The sequence below is a fragment of the Cynocephalus volans genome, chromosome 6 (assembly GCF_027409185.1).
Source record: "Cynocephalus volans isolate mCynVol1 chromosome 6, mCynVol1.pri, whole genome shotgun sequence".
Taxonomy (NCBI): domain Eukaryota; kingdom Metazoa; phylum Chordata; class Mammalia; order Dermoptera; family Cynocephalidae; genus Cynocephalus; species Cynocephalus volans.
The window spans coordinates 111,145,564-111,160,858 of NC_084465.1; the positions used below are offsets into that span (position 1 = coordinate 111,145,564).

Sequence of the window (15,295 nt, forward strand, 5' to 3'; positions counted from 1 at the left end):
TGATTTTTATCATACTTGTGTATTAACCATAATTCATTTTACTAACCTGCTGTATATAGCAATTTGGTTTTTTCAATATCAAGTTCAGGGCCCCATTTTTCATCCACTTGACCTTGAGTTGATAGTTTTTTAAAATGCTGGACTAAATCCTGTGCAGTGGTGGTCTTTCCCAGCTGAACTTCACTGCACTGTGCCAGCAGTCTTGTTGCAAGTGACACATTCCCCCGTTTTCTAGCAAATTTTGCTGCTGTTAGCCCTAATTCCATGAGATGGCTTCTAATTGGAACAGTTTGTTCTGGAGAGAATAAAATGTTTCATTAGTCCCTGATTCATCTAACTACAGATTACACAGTAACATGGCCAAAATATTCTTCCCCTTTCCTCACTACCTCCCTAAACAAAGAAAACTCATCCAAATTCCTAGCAGCTAGCATAGTGGTTGGCATATAATAAACAATAAGTGTTTGTTGAATTAAATGTACATGAGTTCAATGAGGTAGAGAAAAGTAAAACCCACACACTATAAGAAATTAATTTTTTAGTTTCTGAATCTTTAGTAAAGAGCCTAGGCCAAAGAGTGGGAAAAGAAGGTAAGGCTAAACCATCCCCCACTTCTTCTGTAAATGCCCTCTGCCCTTCTATCATGCCGTCCTCTCCTGGTTTTCCTCCTACCTTGCTGAAGAATCCTTCTCAGTCTCCTTCTCTTCCACTACCCATCCATTAGGACTGGTGTTCCTCAGGGTCGACCCTAGGCTCTCTACTCTTCTTACTCTGCATACTCTCCCTGGACAATATCATCTGCTCCTGTGGCTTCAATTTCCATACAAATGTTGATGACGCTTGAATCTTTACCTCTAGCCCAGACCTGACATGTGAGTCCCACCTGTCAACTGGTACTTACATTCAAGGTATTCCAAGGGCACTTTAATCTGTGTCAAGTGGAATTCATTTTCTACCATCCTCCAAACCTTTTACAACTTTCTCTTGTTGTCCCATTCTCAAAGAAACATATAGGATCGACCCAACTGCCTGAGCAGGTGCCTGGCCATCTCAGCCTTTAATTTCAACCCTCATATCCCATTTGCTTCTTTCTGCTCCTACTGCCAACCCCTAGTTAACTTCTTTAGCAGGGACTTCAACTGCTAACTGGTCCCTTTGCCCCCATTCTTATGCACCTCTAATCCATTCTCCATCCTGCAACTGAAGTTATCTTACATGAAGGTAACCCTGAACAATTAACTTCCTTGTTTAAAAACCTTTGATGGCTTCCCACTACCCTTCTGAATTTGGCTTAACGGGCACTGATGCCTTGCATTCCATCCCAATCTCAATCTCATCCACCTCCGTCTCTTCCTGCTCTCTCTTAGGCAAACTGAGTCATCTAAGAATCTTTCATTATTTTCTCTGGCCTTCAAACATGGTATTTTCTCTAACCAAATCAATCTGTCTTCTTTCTCATCTCCATCCTCAAGTCTCAGCTGAAAGGTTACTTCCTTTTCTATTAAGTCCTTTTCTGACTCCTGGCATTAGATCAGGTGCCCCTGTTATATATTCTTGAATAAAGAAATAAAGAGGAGGAATGGTGTTCTGCCTCTGAATATAACTGCTGGGTTACTGACATTTTCTTCAATTTTTTTTTTCCCCTGCCTTTTTAAATTTTATTTTAACTTCTCAACATACACTGTAGTTGATATTCGTGACCCTTTACCCATTCCTCTTCTCCCCCCGCCTCCCACATCATATCTGTTCACTTGTCTTAACAAGTTCAAGGTTTCTTCCCAATTTCAAAACTTGTTTGCTATGGGAAGGATGGGAAAGGAGATGATGATATTTTCAGTTCTGTGCTAGGGCTTTTATACACCCTGTCTCAGCTCATAAAATCCTTACAAGAACTGCACAGGTCGGGTAATCCCCACATAACTGAACAGGAAAGCAGTTCAAAAGTTTAATAATTTGCCCTATGGTCCCTCAATTTGCAACTGTTGGGCCAACGATCCAAACCTAAGTCTGTTTGGTACTAAGGGGCCTGCTGAGTGAGTCACAGTTGTCAATCATCACCCTGGAGTACAAGTCTGTATCTTGGCAGTTAGCTTACTGGACATTTAATATTCAAATTTACTCAGTAACTCCACCTGCCATGTTTTCAACTAAAACTCTACAGAATTATAGCAATTTTTCTATTTTAGAGCAATAAAGTGAATTGCTAGCATCCCCTTTAACATGACATTCTCTTTTTTTAATATTGAAACATAATTATAGACTGTACATATCTGTGGGGTACAGCACTGAATATCAACACCTGTGGGCAATAAGTGATGCTCAAATCAGGATAATTAGAATATTCAACATTATACACTGTAATCAATTTTTGTGGATCTTCACCAATTTCTTGTGCCCTCCCTCTCCCCCTTTCCCACCTCTAGTAGCCTTAATTCTGTTTTCTCCTTTTGAAATTTCAAAGAATTGTGTGATTGCTATATCTTCTTTTTATTTATTACTATTATTATTATTATTATTATTATTATTTTTAGCTCCAATTTATGAGTAAGGACATGCGGTAGTTCTCTTTCTGTGCCTGGCTGATTTCACTTCACATAATTTTCTCTAAGTTCATACATGTTGCTGCAAATGGCAGAATTACATTCCTTTCTATAGCAGAGTAGTAAGTATTCCATTGTGTATATATACCACATTTTCCTTATCTAGTAACATGACATTCTTTCTTAAAAATGAGACATATGAATATTTATACAAGCAATTCTGTATCTATTCATTTGGAGCATTTAAAACTCAACAAGAACTATAAAATGAAGGTTTCAAGATGGCGGCAGCTGCGGCGGCTGGCGCGGAGTAGCTGAGGTGGAAAAGGTGGCCACTGGGCCTCAGGCAGCCGGGAAACTTGTGGACCCTCTTCTGGCCATCTCTTAAGGGAGGACTGCTGCTGCTGGCCGGTCGTGGGGGCTCAACGCCACTTTGCCCCCGGCAGGAGAGGCTGCCTCATTTACAGGCAACAGCTTTGAAGTGTGGAGCAGGAAAAGAACTGATTCTTAGCTGCAAAAGTGAGTCTTGAAACAGGGAACACGGCGCCAGGGTTGCTGTGGATGCAGCCAGGATCCCGGAGGCTGGGGCCGCACTGAAGGCGGCCAGCTGCCCTATCCAGGATTCGAGGTTTCAGGCCGGCATTAAAGAAGACTCCTGGGAGCGCCCGAGCGGCGCTGCGACTGAACAGCCCGAGGCGGCAGCGCCGAGAACACGGAAGGCAACAAACCAGAGACAGAGCGAGCGCCCGACCTGGCACAGCACTGTGAGTGATCCCTGGCACAGCTCTGTTCGGGGGGGGGGTGGATGCCCACGCGGCTCCCCGCCTGCACCACCAGGCCACTCACTACCCCAGTGCTGCCTCCATTTTCCCAGGTGCGGGCAGCTCCGCCCTGCTCGGCCATCACTGAGCCCATTTGCTTGGCCTGGCGCGGGGCTTTCCGGACCCTGCGGGCCGACCTCCTCTCCCACTCCCTCCACGGTTCTCTGGCAGGGCTGGGGGTGTGGGGCGTCCCGACCAGTTTTGGGAGGGCTAGGAAGTACGGGCGGGCCGACTGTCACTCCACCACACCCTGGACTCCGGCCCCGGTAAACTTCCTGTTACTGGGAGGCAGATACCATCTCTGCGACCACCAGTTTGGAAAAAAACCTAACGAATTTCTGGTTGGGAATAGTGTGGTAGGAGAGTTCCCAGGTCCGCTTGAACCTGCCGGAGAGCAGGCTGCAGGCGGGCACTAGACTCGGTTTATACCGGGGGGATACAAAGGTGAACAAGACCCGAGAAAGATCTACACAGTGCTACAAAGGCACCCAGAGAGACCGGTCGTCTGTGCCTAGCAGAAACCTGGTAGACTTCCTGGGCGAGGCGGTGCTGAGCAGGGTCTTGAAGGCCCAGCTGATAGACGAGGGGTGCAGAAGACACGCCCCAACCCAGCACAGTGTGCACAGAGGGGGGAGACGTGCGGCCAGGGAGGCGGAGACTCGACAGAAACCATACACCCGGTGGGGTCGCCACTGCACGATCTAACAGCCTGGGCCAGAGCACACGGAACGGGGAGAAGTCCTGTACAGAAAGTGAAAGCTCAACAGAGATCACACACCCTGTGGTACGTGATCCACCAGCCCAGCAGAGTACAAGCTGACCTGAAAGGTGGATCCCCCGAGAAGCCCAAGACCCAAGGCAACCACACACACAAGACACTAGAGGCCAACTGAGCAGTCACGGCGGGAGCCATACCAAATTGGCAACCACAGCAACATCCTAGTTAGTCATTAGTCTTAAACCGGTGGACTGTGAAACCCCCTGCCACAATGAATAAACACCAAAAAAAAGACACCAGAAATACAAAAAATCAAGAAAGTACACCACCAAAAGTTAATAAATCTCATACTCTAGATCCTATAGAACAAGAAGCCCTTGAAATAACTGACAAGGAATTTCGAGTGATAATTCTAAGGAAACTGAATGAGATACAAGAAATCTCAGCTAGACATCATGATGAAATGAGGAAAAGTATACAGGATCTGAAAGAGGAAATATACAAGGAAATCAATGTCCTGAAAAAAAATGTAGCAGAACTTGCTGAACTGAAGAAGTTATTCAGCGAAATAAAAAACACAACGGAGAGTTTAACCAGCAGGCTTGTCGAAGTTGAAGAGAGAACCTCTGAACTTGAAGATGGGCTGTTTGAAATAACACAAGCAGACAAAAAGAAAGAAAAAAGAATCAAGGACATGGAAGAAAATCTGAGAGAGATATCAGACAACCTCAAGCGCTCAAATATCCGAGTCATGGGTATTCCAGAAGGGGAGGAAAATGGAGATTCCATTGAAAACATATTCAACAAAATAGTGGCAGAAAACTTCCCAGGTATAGGAAAAATCACAGATCTTCAGATTCAGGAAGCTCAACGATCTCCAAATGTATTCAACCCAAAAAGGCCTTCTCCAAGACATGTCATAGTCAAATTGGCAAAACTCAGAGACAAAGAGAGAATCTTAAAAGCTGCAAGAGAGAAGCGTCAAATCACCTATAAGGGAGCCCCAATCAGGTTAACATCAGACTTTTCATCACAAACCCTAAAAGCTAGAAAGGAATGGGATGATATTTTCAAAATACTAAAAGACAAAGATTGCCAGCCAAGAATACTCTACCCTGCAAGGCTATCCTTCCAAAATGAGGGGCAAATAGTATATTTCTCAGACAAACAAAAACTGCGGGAGTTCACTACCACAAGACCACCCTTACAAGAAATCCTCAAGGGAGTACTGGGTTTGGTTCCTGAAAAATAACTACCACTGCCATAAAAACCTAAGAAAAATCTAAACCCGCTAGTACAATAAAAATGGCATTCATGAAGAGAAAACAAGCTAACAAAAACACTATCTACAACCTAAGGAACCAACAAACAAAGAAACCAAACAGTAAATCAGAAAGCAAGGAACAAAAGACACCTAAGACAACCAAACAACCAATAAAATGCTAAGAATAAATCAACACCTTTCAATAACAACTCTTAATGTTAAAGGCTTAAATTCCCCAATTAAAAGACATAGACTGGCTGACTGGATCAAAAAGCAGGACCCAACTATATGCTGCCTACAAGAGACCCACCTCACCCATAAAGATTCACACAGACTAAGAGTGAAAGGATGGAAAAAGATTTACCATGCAAACAGAAAAGAAAAACGAGCTGGAGTGGCTATTCTTATATCTGACAAAATAGACTTTAAACTAAAAACCATAAAAAGAGACAATGAGGGACACTACTTAATGATAAAAGGACTGATCCATCAAGAAGACATAACAATCATAAATATGTACACACCCAATGTTGGAGCAGCCAGATTTATAAAACAAACTCTATTAGACCTAAAGAAGGAAATAGACACTAATACCATAATAGCAGGGGACCTGAACACTCCACTGTCAATATTAGACAGATCATCTAGGCAAAGAATCAGTAGAGAAACACAAGATCTAAACAAGACTCTAGACCAATTGGAATTGGCAGATATCTACAGAACATTCCACCCAACAACCTCAGAATATTCATTCTTCTCATCAGCACATGGATCATTCTCCAAGATAGATCACATATTAGGTCACAAATCAAGTCTCAATAAATTCAAAAAAATTGGAATTATCCCATGTATCTTCTCAGACCACAATGGATTAAAACTAGAAATTAATAACAAACAAAACTCTGGAAACTATACAAACACATGGAAATTAAACAGCATTCTACTTAATGACATATGGGTCCAAGAAGAAATCAAGCAGGAAATCAAAAAGTTTATTGAAACTAATGAAAACAATGATACATCATACCAAAACCTGTGGGATACTGCAAAAGCAGTATTGAGGGGAAAATTTATTGCATTAAATGCTCACTTCAGAAGAACGGAAAGATGGCAAGTGAACAACCTAACACTTCACCTTAAAGAACTAGAAAAACAAGAACAATCCAATCCTAAAGTTAGCAGACGGAAAGAAATCATTAAGATCAGAGCAGAACTGAATGAAATTGAAAACCAAAAAACAATTCAAAAGATCAACGAATCAAAAAGTTGGTTTTTTGAAAAGATAAATAAAATTGACAAACCATTAGCATGGCTAACAAAAAAAAGAAGAGAGAAGACTCAAATAACAAAAATTAGAAATGAAAAAGGCGATATTACAACTGATTCATCTGAAATACAAGGAATCATTCGAGACTACTATAAACAACTATACGCCAACAAATTTGAAAATCTGGAGGAAATGGATAAATTTCTGGACACACACAAGCTCCCAAAACTGAACCGTGAAGACGTAGAAAATTTGAACAGACCAATAACAATAAAGGAGATTGAAGCTGTTATCAGAAGGCTCCCAACAAAGAAAAGCCCAGGACCAGATGGATTCACAGCAGAATTTTACCAAACATTCAAAGAGGAATTGACACCGATTCTTTACAAACTATTCCAAAAGATTGAAACGGACGCAAATCTCCCAAACTCATTCTATGAAGCAAACATCATCCTGATACCAAAACCAGGTAAAGATATAACCAAAAAAGAAAACTACAGGCCGATATCCTTGATGAATATAGATGCAAAAATCCTCACTAAAATACTAGCAAACAGAATACAGCAACACATACGAAAAATTATTCATCACGATCAAGTGGGATTCATCCCAGGGATGCAAGGTTGGTTCAACATACGCAAATCAATAAATGTGATACACCATATTAATAAACTCAAACACAAGGACCATATGATCATCTCTATAGATGCTGAAAAAGCATTTGATAAAGTTCAGCACTCATTCATGACAAAGACCCTCTATAAGTTAGGTATAGAGGGAAAGTATCTCAACATAATTAAAGCCATATATGCCAAACCCACAGCCAATATCATCCTGAATGGGGAAAAGCTGAAAGCTTTTCCTTTAAGAACAGGCACTAGACAAGGATGCCCACTCTCACCACTCCTATTCAACATAGTGTTGGAAGTACTAGCCAGAGCAATCAGAGAAGAGAAGGAAATAAAGGGCATCCAGATTGGAAAAGATGAAGTCAAACTGTCCCTGTTTGCAGATGACATGATCCTATATATCGAACAGCCTAAAACCTCTACAAAAAAACTGTTGGAATTGATAAATGATTTCAGCACGGTAGCAGGATACAAAATCAACACACAAAAATCAGTAGCATTTCTTTTCTCCAATAGTGAACATGCAGAAGGAGAAATCAAGAAAGCCTGCCCATTTACAATAGCCACCAAAAAAATAAAATACTTAGGAATTGAGTTAACCAAGGAGGTGAAAAATCTCTATAATGAGAACTACAAACCACTGCTGAGAGAAATTAGAGAGGATACAAGAAGATGGAAAGATATTCCATGCTCTTGGATTGGAAGAATCAACATAGTGAAAATGTCCATACTACCCAAAGTGATATACAAATTCAATGCAATCCCCATCAAAATTCCAAAGACATTTTTCTCAGAAATGGAAAAAACTATTCAGACATTTATATGGAACAATAAAAGACCACGAATAGCCAAAGCAATGCTCAGCAAAAAAAATAAAGCTGGAGGCATAACACTACCTGACTTTAAGCTATACTACAAAGCTATAATAACCAAAACAGTATGGTACTGGCATAAAAACAGACACACTGACCAATGGAATAGAATAGAGAATCCAGAAATCAACCCTCACACTTACTGCCATCTGATCTTTGACAAAGGCACCAAGCCTATTCACTGGGGAAGGGACTGCCTCTTCAGCAAGTGGTGCTGGGATAACTGGATATCGATATGCAGGAGAATGAAACTAGATCCATACCTCTCACCGTATACTAAAATCAACTCAAAATGGATTAAGGATTTAAATATACACCCTGAGACAATAAAACTTCTTAAAGAAAACATAGGGGAAACAATTCAGGAAATAGGACTGGGCACAGACTTCATGAATACGACCCCAAAAGCACGGGCAACCAAAGGAAAAATAAACAAATGGGATTATATCAAACTAAAAAGCTTCTGCACAGCAAAAGAAACAATTAAAAGAGTTAAAAGACAACCAACAGAGTGGGAGAAAATATTTGCAAAATATACATCTGACAAAGGATTAATATCCAGAATATATAAGGAACTCAAACAACTTTACAAGAAGAAAACAAGCAACCCAATTAAAAAATGGGCAAAAGAGCTAAGTAGGCATTTCTCTAAGGAAGATATCCAAATGGCCAACAGACATATGAAAAAATGCTCAACATCACTCAGCATCCGGGAAATGCAAATCAAAACCACATTGAGATACCATCTAACCCCAGTTAGGATGGCTAAAATCCAAAAGACTATGAACGATAAATGCTGGCGAGGCTGCGGAGAAAAAGGAACTCTCATACATTGTTGGTGGGACTGCAAAATGGTGCAGCCTCTATGGAAAATGGTATGGAGGTTCCTTAAACAATTGCAAATAGATCTACCATACGACCCAGCCATCCCACTGTTGGGAATATACCCAGAGGAATGGAAATCATCAAGTCGAAGGTATACCTGTTCCCCAATGTTCATCGCAGCACTCTTTACAATAGCCAAGAGTTGGAACCAGCCCAAATGCCCATCATCAGATGAGTGGATACGGAAAATGTGGTACATCTACACAATGGAATACTACTCAGCTACAAAAACGAATGAAATACTGCCATTTTCAACAACATGGATGGACCTCGAGAGAATTATATTAAGTGAAACAAGTCAGGCACAGAAAGAGAAATACCACATGTTCTCACTTATTGGTGGGAGCTAAAAATTAATATATAAATTCACACACACACATACACACACACACACACAAACCGGGGGGGGGGGGGGGGAAGAAGATATAACAACCACAATTATTTGAAGTTGATACAACAAGCAAACAGAAAGGACATTGTTGGGGGGGAGGGGGGAGGGAGAAGGGAGGGAGGTTTTGGTGATGGGGAGCATTAATCAGCTACAATGTATATCGACAAAATAAAATTTAAAAAAAAAATAAAAAAATAAAAAAAAGAAAAAAAAAAAAAAAAAAAACTCAACAACATTCACAATAACTCTTACCTGATAAAAAACTTGTATTTAGAAAACTTAAAGAAGTCTTATTGACTTCATTAAAAATAGGTGAGAGATCTGAACAGACATTTGAAAAAAAAGATACACAGTGACCACTAAGCAAATGAAGAGATGCTCAACATCATTAATCATCAGGAAAATGCAAATAAAACCATACAAGATACTACTACACACCCACTTCAGTGATAAAATTAAAAAGACCAATGATACCGAGGATATAGAAAAACCAGAATTTTCAGAAGATGCCAGGAGGAACGTTAAAACATAGAACAACTTTATAAGGAACTGCCTAACTATTTTGAAAGTTAAGCCAAGTGACCCCAAAATTTCACCCCTGGGAATTTACTCAAGAGAAGCACAAATATATTTCTGTCCAAAGACTTGTAGAGGAATGTTCACAGCAGCTTTATACTCAGCTCAATTTTTTAAAATAAATGTCCATCGGGCCGAGCCCGTGGCGCACTCAGGAGAGTGCGGCACTGGGAGCGCGGCAACGCTCCCGCCGCGGGTTCGGATCCTATATGGGACTGGCCGCTGCACTCACTGGCTGAGTGCCGGTCACGAAAAAGACCAAAAAAATAAATAAATAAATAAATAAATGTCCATCAAAAAATGAAGAGATAAAAGAAGTTGTGGCATAACCATACAATGGAATACTACTCAACAATAAAAAGGACCATATACTGATACAAGCAATATGGGTGAACCTTAAAAATCTTACACTGAGCAAGAGAAACCAGGCATGAGAGCATATTATATGATTCCATTTATATGAAACTTTACTAAAGACAATCTATAGCGATAGAAAGCAAATCAGTAATTGCCTGGGAAGAGGTGAATGGGGAGATAAATGAAGAGGCATAAGGAAACCTTCTAGGGTCGGATAAATGTTCTCTATCTTTATGGTACTGATGGTTACACAAGTAAAGACATGTCAAAACTCCTCAAATCGTACACTTTAAATGTGTAATTTACATCTCAACAAAGCCATTAAAAAAAAAAAAAAAGCCACTCACCTTTAATTTTCTCCAACAGCTGATTCTGGTACATGGTGTATCTTAACGCCTGCATCCACGGTCTCACATCGTGCTGCTTACACGAGCGCAGAGCTTCACTGAAGAGTGGGATAAGACAGTCCTGCCAGAGACAAACAAACATTACTTCATGCAAACAGGCTCCTTGTATATGTACTGACACTACTAATAAGTCTAAGGTTCCAATATAGGTCACCTACTTCAGATTAATTCCAGTTTTATCTACTGAACTATCCCCCTTCCATAATGTATCTTCTAATCACAAGAGGCAGGTATACTCTAAGCGAAAAATCTTTGTTTGGGGAAAAAAAAAGTTTCTTTCAGAATATTAAGTCCAATTTATAAATATGCTTATCAATATTAAAAAAATAAACAGAGCATATTTACTATGAAGCAAAAGCTAAATTACAGAAAAACATTAAAACTGCTGCTTTATAACCAGATTCTCAAAGATTATAATTCCCTTGGGAAGGTCCAATCTTTGGATGAACTTTACCCTATTTGGGAGGAAGAGTGGGCATCTCTAAGTCAGATCTAAAACTTATATCATCTGCCTAAGGTAAGTATCTTTATATATGCTACCTCACTCCAAAAAAAAAAAATAGAAAAGAAAAAGAAAAAAAAAAATTAAGCGATTAGCCATCTTAGTGTCTTACATCTGCCCCACATACTTCTCAAATGAAAATCTGCCTGAAAATGGCATTTTATATTACTGGATTTCCTAGCTTGTCCAACTACAAATGCTATTTTAAAAACTTGAAAAATATGGTCTTTGTTCTATATGCCTATTAATATGCATAAGAATATGCTTATAAAAATACACACATACGCACCTCTGTTGAAAGTCTGTTAGAAACTGTGTTCTCCAAAGCAGACGAACAATACAGCTGTAAGGTACTTAGAACTGGCAAGGACTGGGAAACTGTTAAAGTAGAAAGTTTCAGTGGTCCAATAGCTAGGCGGGAGGTTTGCTTCAAGTACTTTACCACATTTCTGAAACAAAATATTTACTGTCAATTAATGAGATTTTCTAACTTGTAACCACTGAAGGAATAAAGCAGTTGATGCTACCACACTGGTATCCAAAGTGGGGAGAAATGGCTGGCAGGCTAGCTCACTTGAGAGAGCACTATGCCGATAATACCACAGTCAAAGGTCTGAATACCCACACAGGCCAGCCACCAAAAAAAAAAAAAAAGAAGAAGAAAAGAAAAGAAAACAAAAGTGGGAGGAAGCAAGAGGAGCAGCCTGCTCTATAGTAAAATGACATAAGCAAGTCAAGACATTTGCTTTTGGAAATTTCTACATTTTATTTAGTTCAAACTCTTTAAGTTTGGCAAGTGGTATTCATACATCATATGACTTCAACTAAAATGAAGCTATTAGGAAAGGCATTTAGATAGTGAGCTAATGTAACTGTCTCCTCCTGCCCCCTCCCCCCAGTATACACATTCATCTTATGATATACATATGCCCTTAAGATTAAACTTACTCAGTTATAGATTGCCACTTCTGATCTTGTTCAATATGATTTAAAACAGTTGCCAAACAAACAGAACTTCTCAACAACTGAACTTCAATGGATTTCTGAAGTTCCCTTGGATCTGGACTTAACATGTTAGGAAGTAGTTTTTTCATATCTACAGAAGTTACATAAGTTTCATTAAGTTAATCTATTTTTAATATATGAGAGTAATATATTTTGACAGTATTAAAAATAATCACCAATGAATACATTTCATATTTAAGTTCAGGCACTGAACACCATAATTAAGCATTTCTGATAGTTATATAAAAATCATTACTTCACGTAAAATAATGATTTGGACTCCTAAAAATCAGGTAACTTCAAAGACTGGAAAATCAGTAAGTCAACCTACTATTTAAAAGGACAAATCTAGGCTGGCCGGTTTGCTCACTTGGTTAGAGCACCATGTCGATAACACCAAGGTCAAGGGTTTGGATCCCCGTTCCAGCCAGCCACAAAAAAAAAAAAGGGCAAATCTAGACCTACATTAGCAAACCTTACTGAATCTACCAAGTCGATACCAACATAAAAACTCTCATAATATTAACTTTAAGGGGGCCGGCCCGTGGCTCACTCGGGAGAGTGTGGTGCTGATAACACCAAGGCTACGGGTTCAGATCCCATATAGGGATGGCCGGTTAGCTCACTTGGGAGAGCATGGTGCTGACAACACCAAGTCAAGGGTTAAAATCCCCTTACCGGTCACCTTAAAAAAAAAAAAATAATAATAATAATAATATTAACTTTAACATAACATTTTATAAAATATTCCTCTTGCAATAAAGAACTTAATGAGCCTCATCAAAATGAAAATCAAGAAAAATACTTAGCTTAAACACTACTTTGTACTTTTTGAAACAAAATGGTTAAATAAATCTCAAGATATTAATGTAGTCTTTCTTTAATTTACTTAATTATAACTAAACTTTTTCATTTGCTAAATCAAATGTAAATAGAACAGCCCTAAATTTATTGCTTCACGTGGGACTCTGCCCCCAAATAACTTCCAGATTTTCCAGTAAAATATACTAAGCCAAATATTTCAAGCAACTTGTCCATAAAAATAGTAACTTTTAGAATTATTTTCTCAAATACCTATTTTTTCTTTTGATCCTCCTGCAAGTAGATTGATATTTTCTCCCGGTAACAATTCTAATTGTTCTGTACATTCAACAAATTCTCCAGACTCAAAACTGCTTAGTGATCTGTAATTAAAATATTGGTTACCTTGTGTTACACATCCTGTCCAGACTGTGGAACCATTCAAATAAAATAGAACAAATTTAAGAAAGACAGCATAATACACAGCATTCTCCTAAAGAAATTCCGTCCATGAATATGCCATAATTTTTATTTGTTTTGAAGATGTCACTACCATTGTAATTAGCACTAAAATTGGAGTGGCAAACCGGAAGGTCACACCTAAAGGTGTTCAGTTAAGCTTATTCATCCCTCCGTGTCTCCTTCCTCTTCTTGTGTGTTACAGCTAGTTATCGTTGGGCCTGTCCAACACACTGACAGCAAACTTCTGCAGGGCAACTTCCACATCTAGTTCTCCCCAAGCCACACCCCCTTAACACCCCACATAGCCTCATTCCTCACATAAAGCATAAACCCCTATAAGTCTCCCACCATCTCAATCTTGCATCTATCTCAGTCCTGCCTGCTCTCACTACTGGCATCTCTCCTTCTCTCCCTTTCATGGTGTTTAAAGGAACCCGTTTCTCTTCTTTCAAGGAGCGCTTCCTTTCCATCTTCTCACTTCATCTGAAAAACGATGACACCTCTGAAGTTTCTCCTACAGTCCTGTAGCATCAATGCCAGCATGAGAGGCTGCATCCCCCTAGCTCTGCCCTACTGCTTGCAGACCCATCACTCCATCCCCACTTCTACTACAGCTGCTCTCCAAACAGGAAGCAGACTTAGTTTCTCAATCTCTCCTCTAGGTCTTTGTCTTTTCCTCTCACTGTGTCACTTCCCTTACAACTCAGCCTGAAGCCAGCACTGGAAATGTACATCACCTGACTTATTCTGTACCTGCTTCTACCTAAACCAATGCAAGCACTGGCTTCTAAGGCGAGCCTCGATTACTGGGCACTAGTGAATTGTTGAGGTTTGATGACCAATACACTTTTAATTTCTGCCACTACAGCATCTTGAGTCCTGTTCAGTGGCAGGTTCCCTATGTCCCCACTATGCTCTACAATGCCCTACACTTCCAGCTAAAAAGAAAAAACAAATTAGCTTTAATTTCCTCCACTCTTACCCTCAATCCACCATACATTCCCAAAACTCTGCCTGTACCCAACCTTAACTGCTTTCCTTGAGACACAGAAAAGGTGAGGTCCATTTCATCCTCTATCAATGTTCTTTCTCCTATTGCTTCTCTTTATTTTTGGTGGCTGGCCAGTGCAGGGACCCAAACTCTTGACCTTGGGTATTATCAACCTCTGCTTTCTAGTGGCTCCTTCCCCTTGGCCTAAAAGAACACCTAATCTCTCCAATATTTAGAATAAAAACATAAAATTCTCCTCCCGCCACAGCTTCCTCTCTTTGACTTCAAGAAAAATCAACTAAATAACTTGGCTCAAACTTTTCATTTTCTTAATTTCTCTACCGCTCAATATTATACAACCTGGCTTCTTCCCAACTCTTCTTCCATGTAGTCCCTGGGGCATATGACAAGGCTGACTACTCCCATCTGGATCTCCTACATCTAGGACACTTCCTTCCTCAATGTCCCTATGTTTTCTTCAATGGCTTCCTTTCCCTTCACATCACAAAGTTGTTAAAAAAGATTCTGATCTTGGCCCTCCTTCCTTTTCATTCAGTATTCTCCACTATTATCTCTATTTTGGTGGCTTACAAAGGCTCTAGATTATAGGGAGTAAAAAGGAAAGAGGGCCTTTACTTACCACCTATATACTAATGATCCCCAAATCTCTCTAGCATAGACTTTCTCCTTAGTTCCAAATGCAGTTCATAACCACTTACTCATCAGTCTCATTTGTACATTTCACAGGCATCTTAAACATGCCCTACTGTTCTCTGTGTGTTCCTCCTTCAGTTACTGTACCCGTTC

The 15,295-nt window shown here is 39.8% G+C and overlaps 1 protein-coding gene across 7 annotated transcripts in view; it reads right to left on the reverse strand.

The window, feature by feature from the left end:
* Positions 1 to 15,295, reverse strand: part of SMG1 (SMG1 nonsense mediated mRNA decay associated PI3K related kinase) — a 98,356-nt gene that overhangs the window by 34,538 nt on the left and 48,523 nt on the right. For all 7 annotated transcript variants that reach the window (XM_063100485.1, XM_063100483.1, XM_063100480.1 and 4 more), the window contains 5 exons: positions 13,309 to 13,418; positions 12,178 to 12,325; positions 11,519 to 11,678; positions 10,668 to 10,788; positions 47 to 295 (listed from right to left, as the gene is read on the reverse strand). In XM_063100485.1, the coding sequence (XP_062956555.1) occupies positions 47 to 295; positions 10,668 to 10,788; positions 11,519 to 11,678; positions 12,178 to 12,325; positions 13,309 to 13,418 (788 nt within the window). The remainder of the gene's footprint in view (positions 1 to 46; positions 296 to 10,667; positions 10,789 to 11,518; positions 11,679 to 12,177; positions 12,326 to 13,308; positions 13,419 to 15,295) is intronic.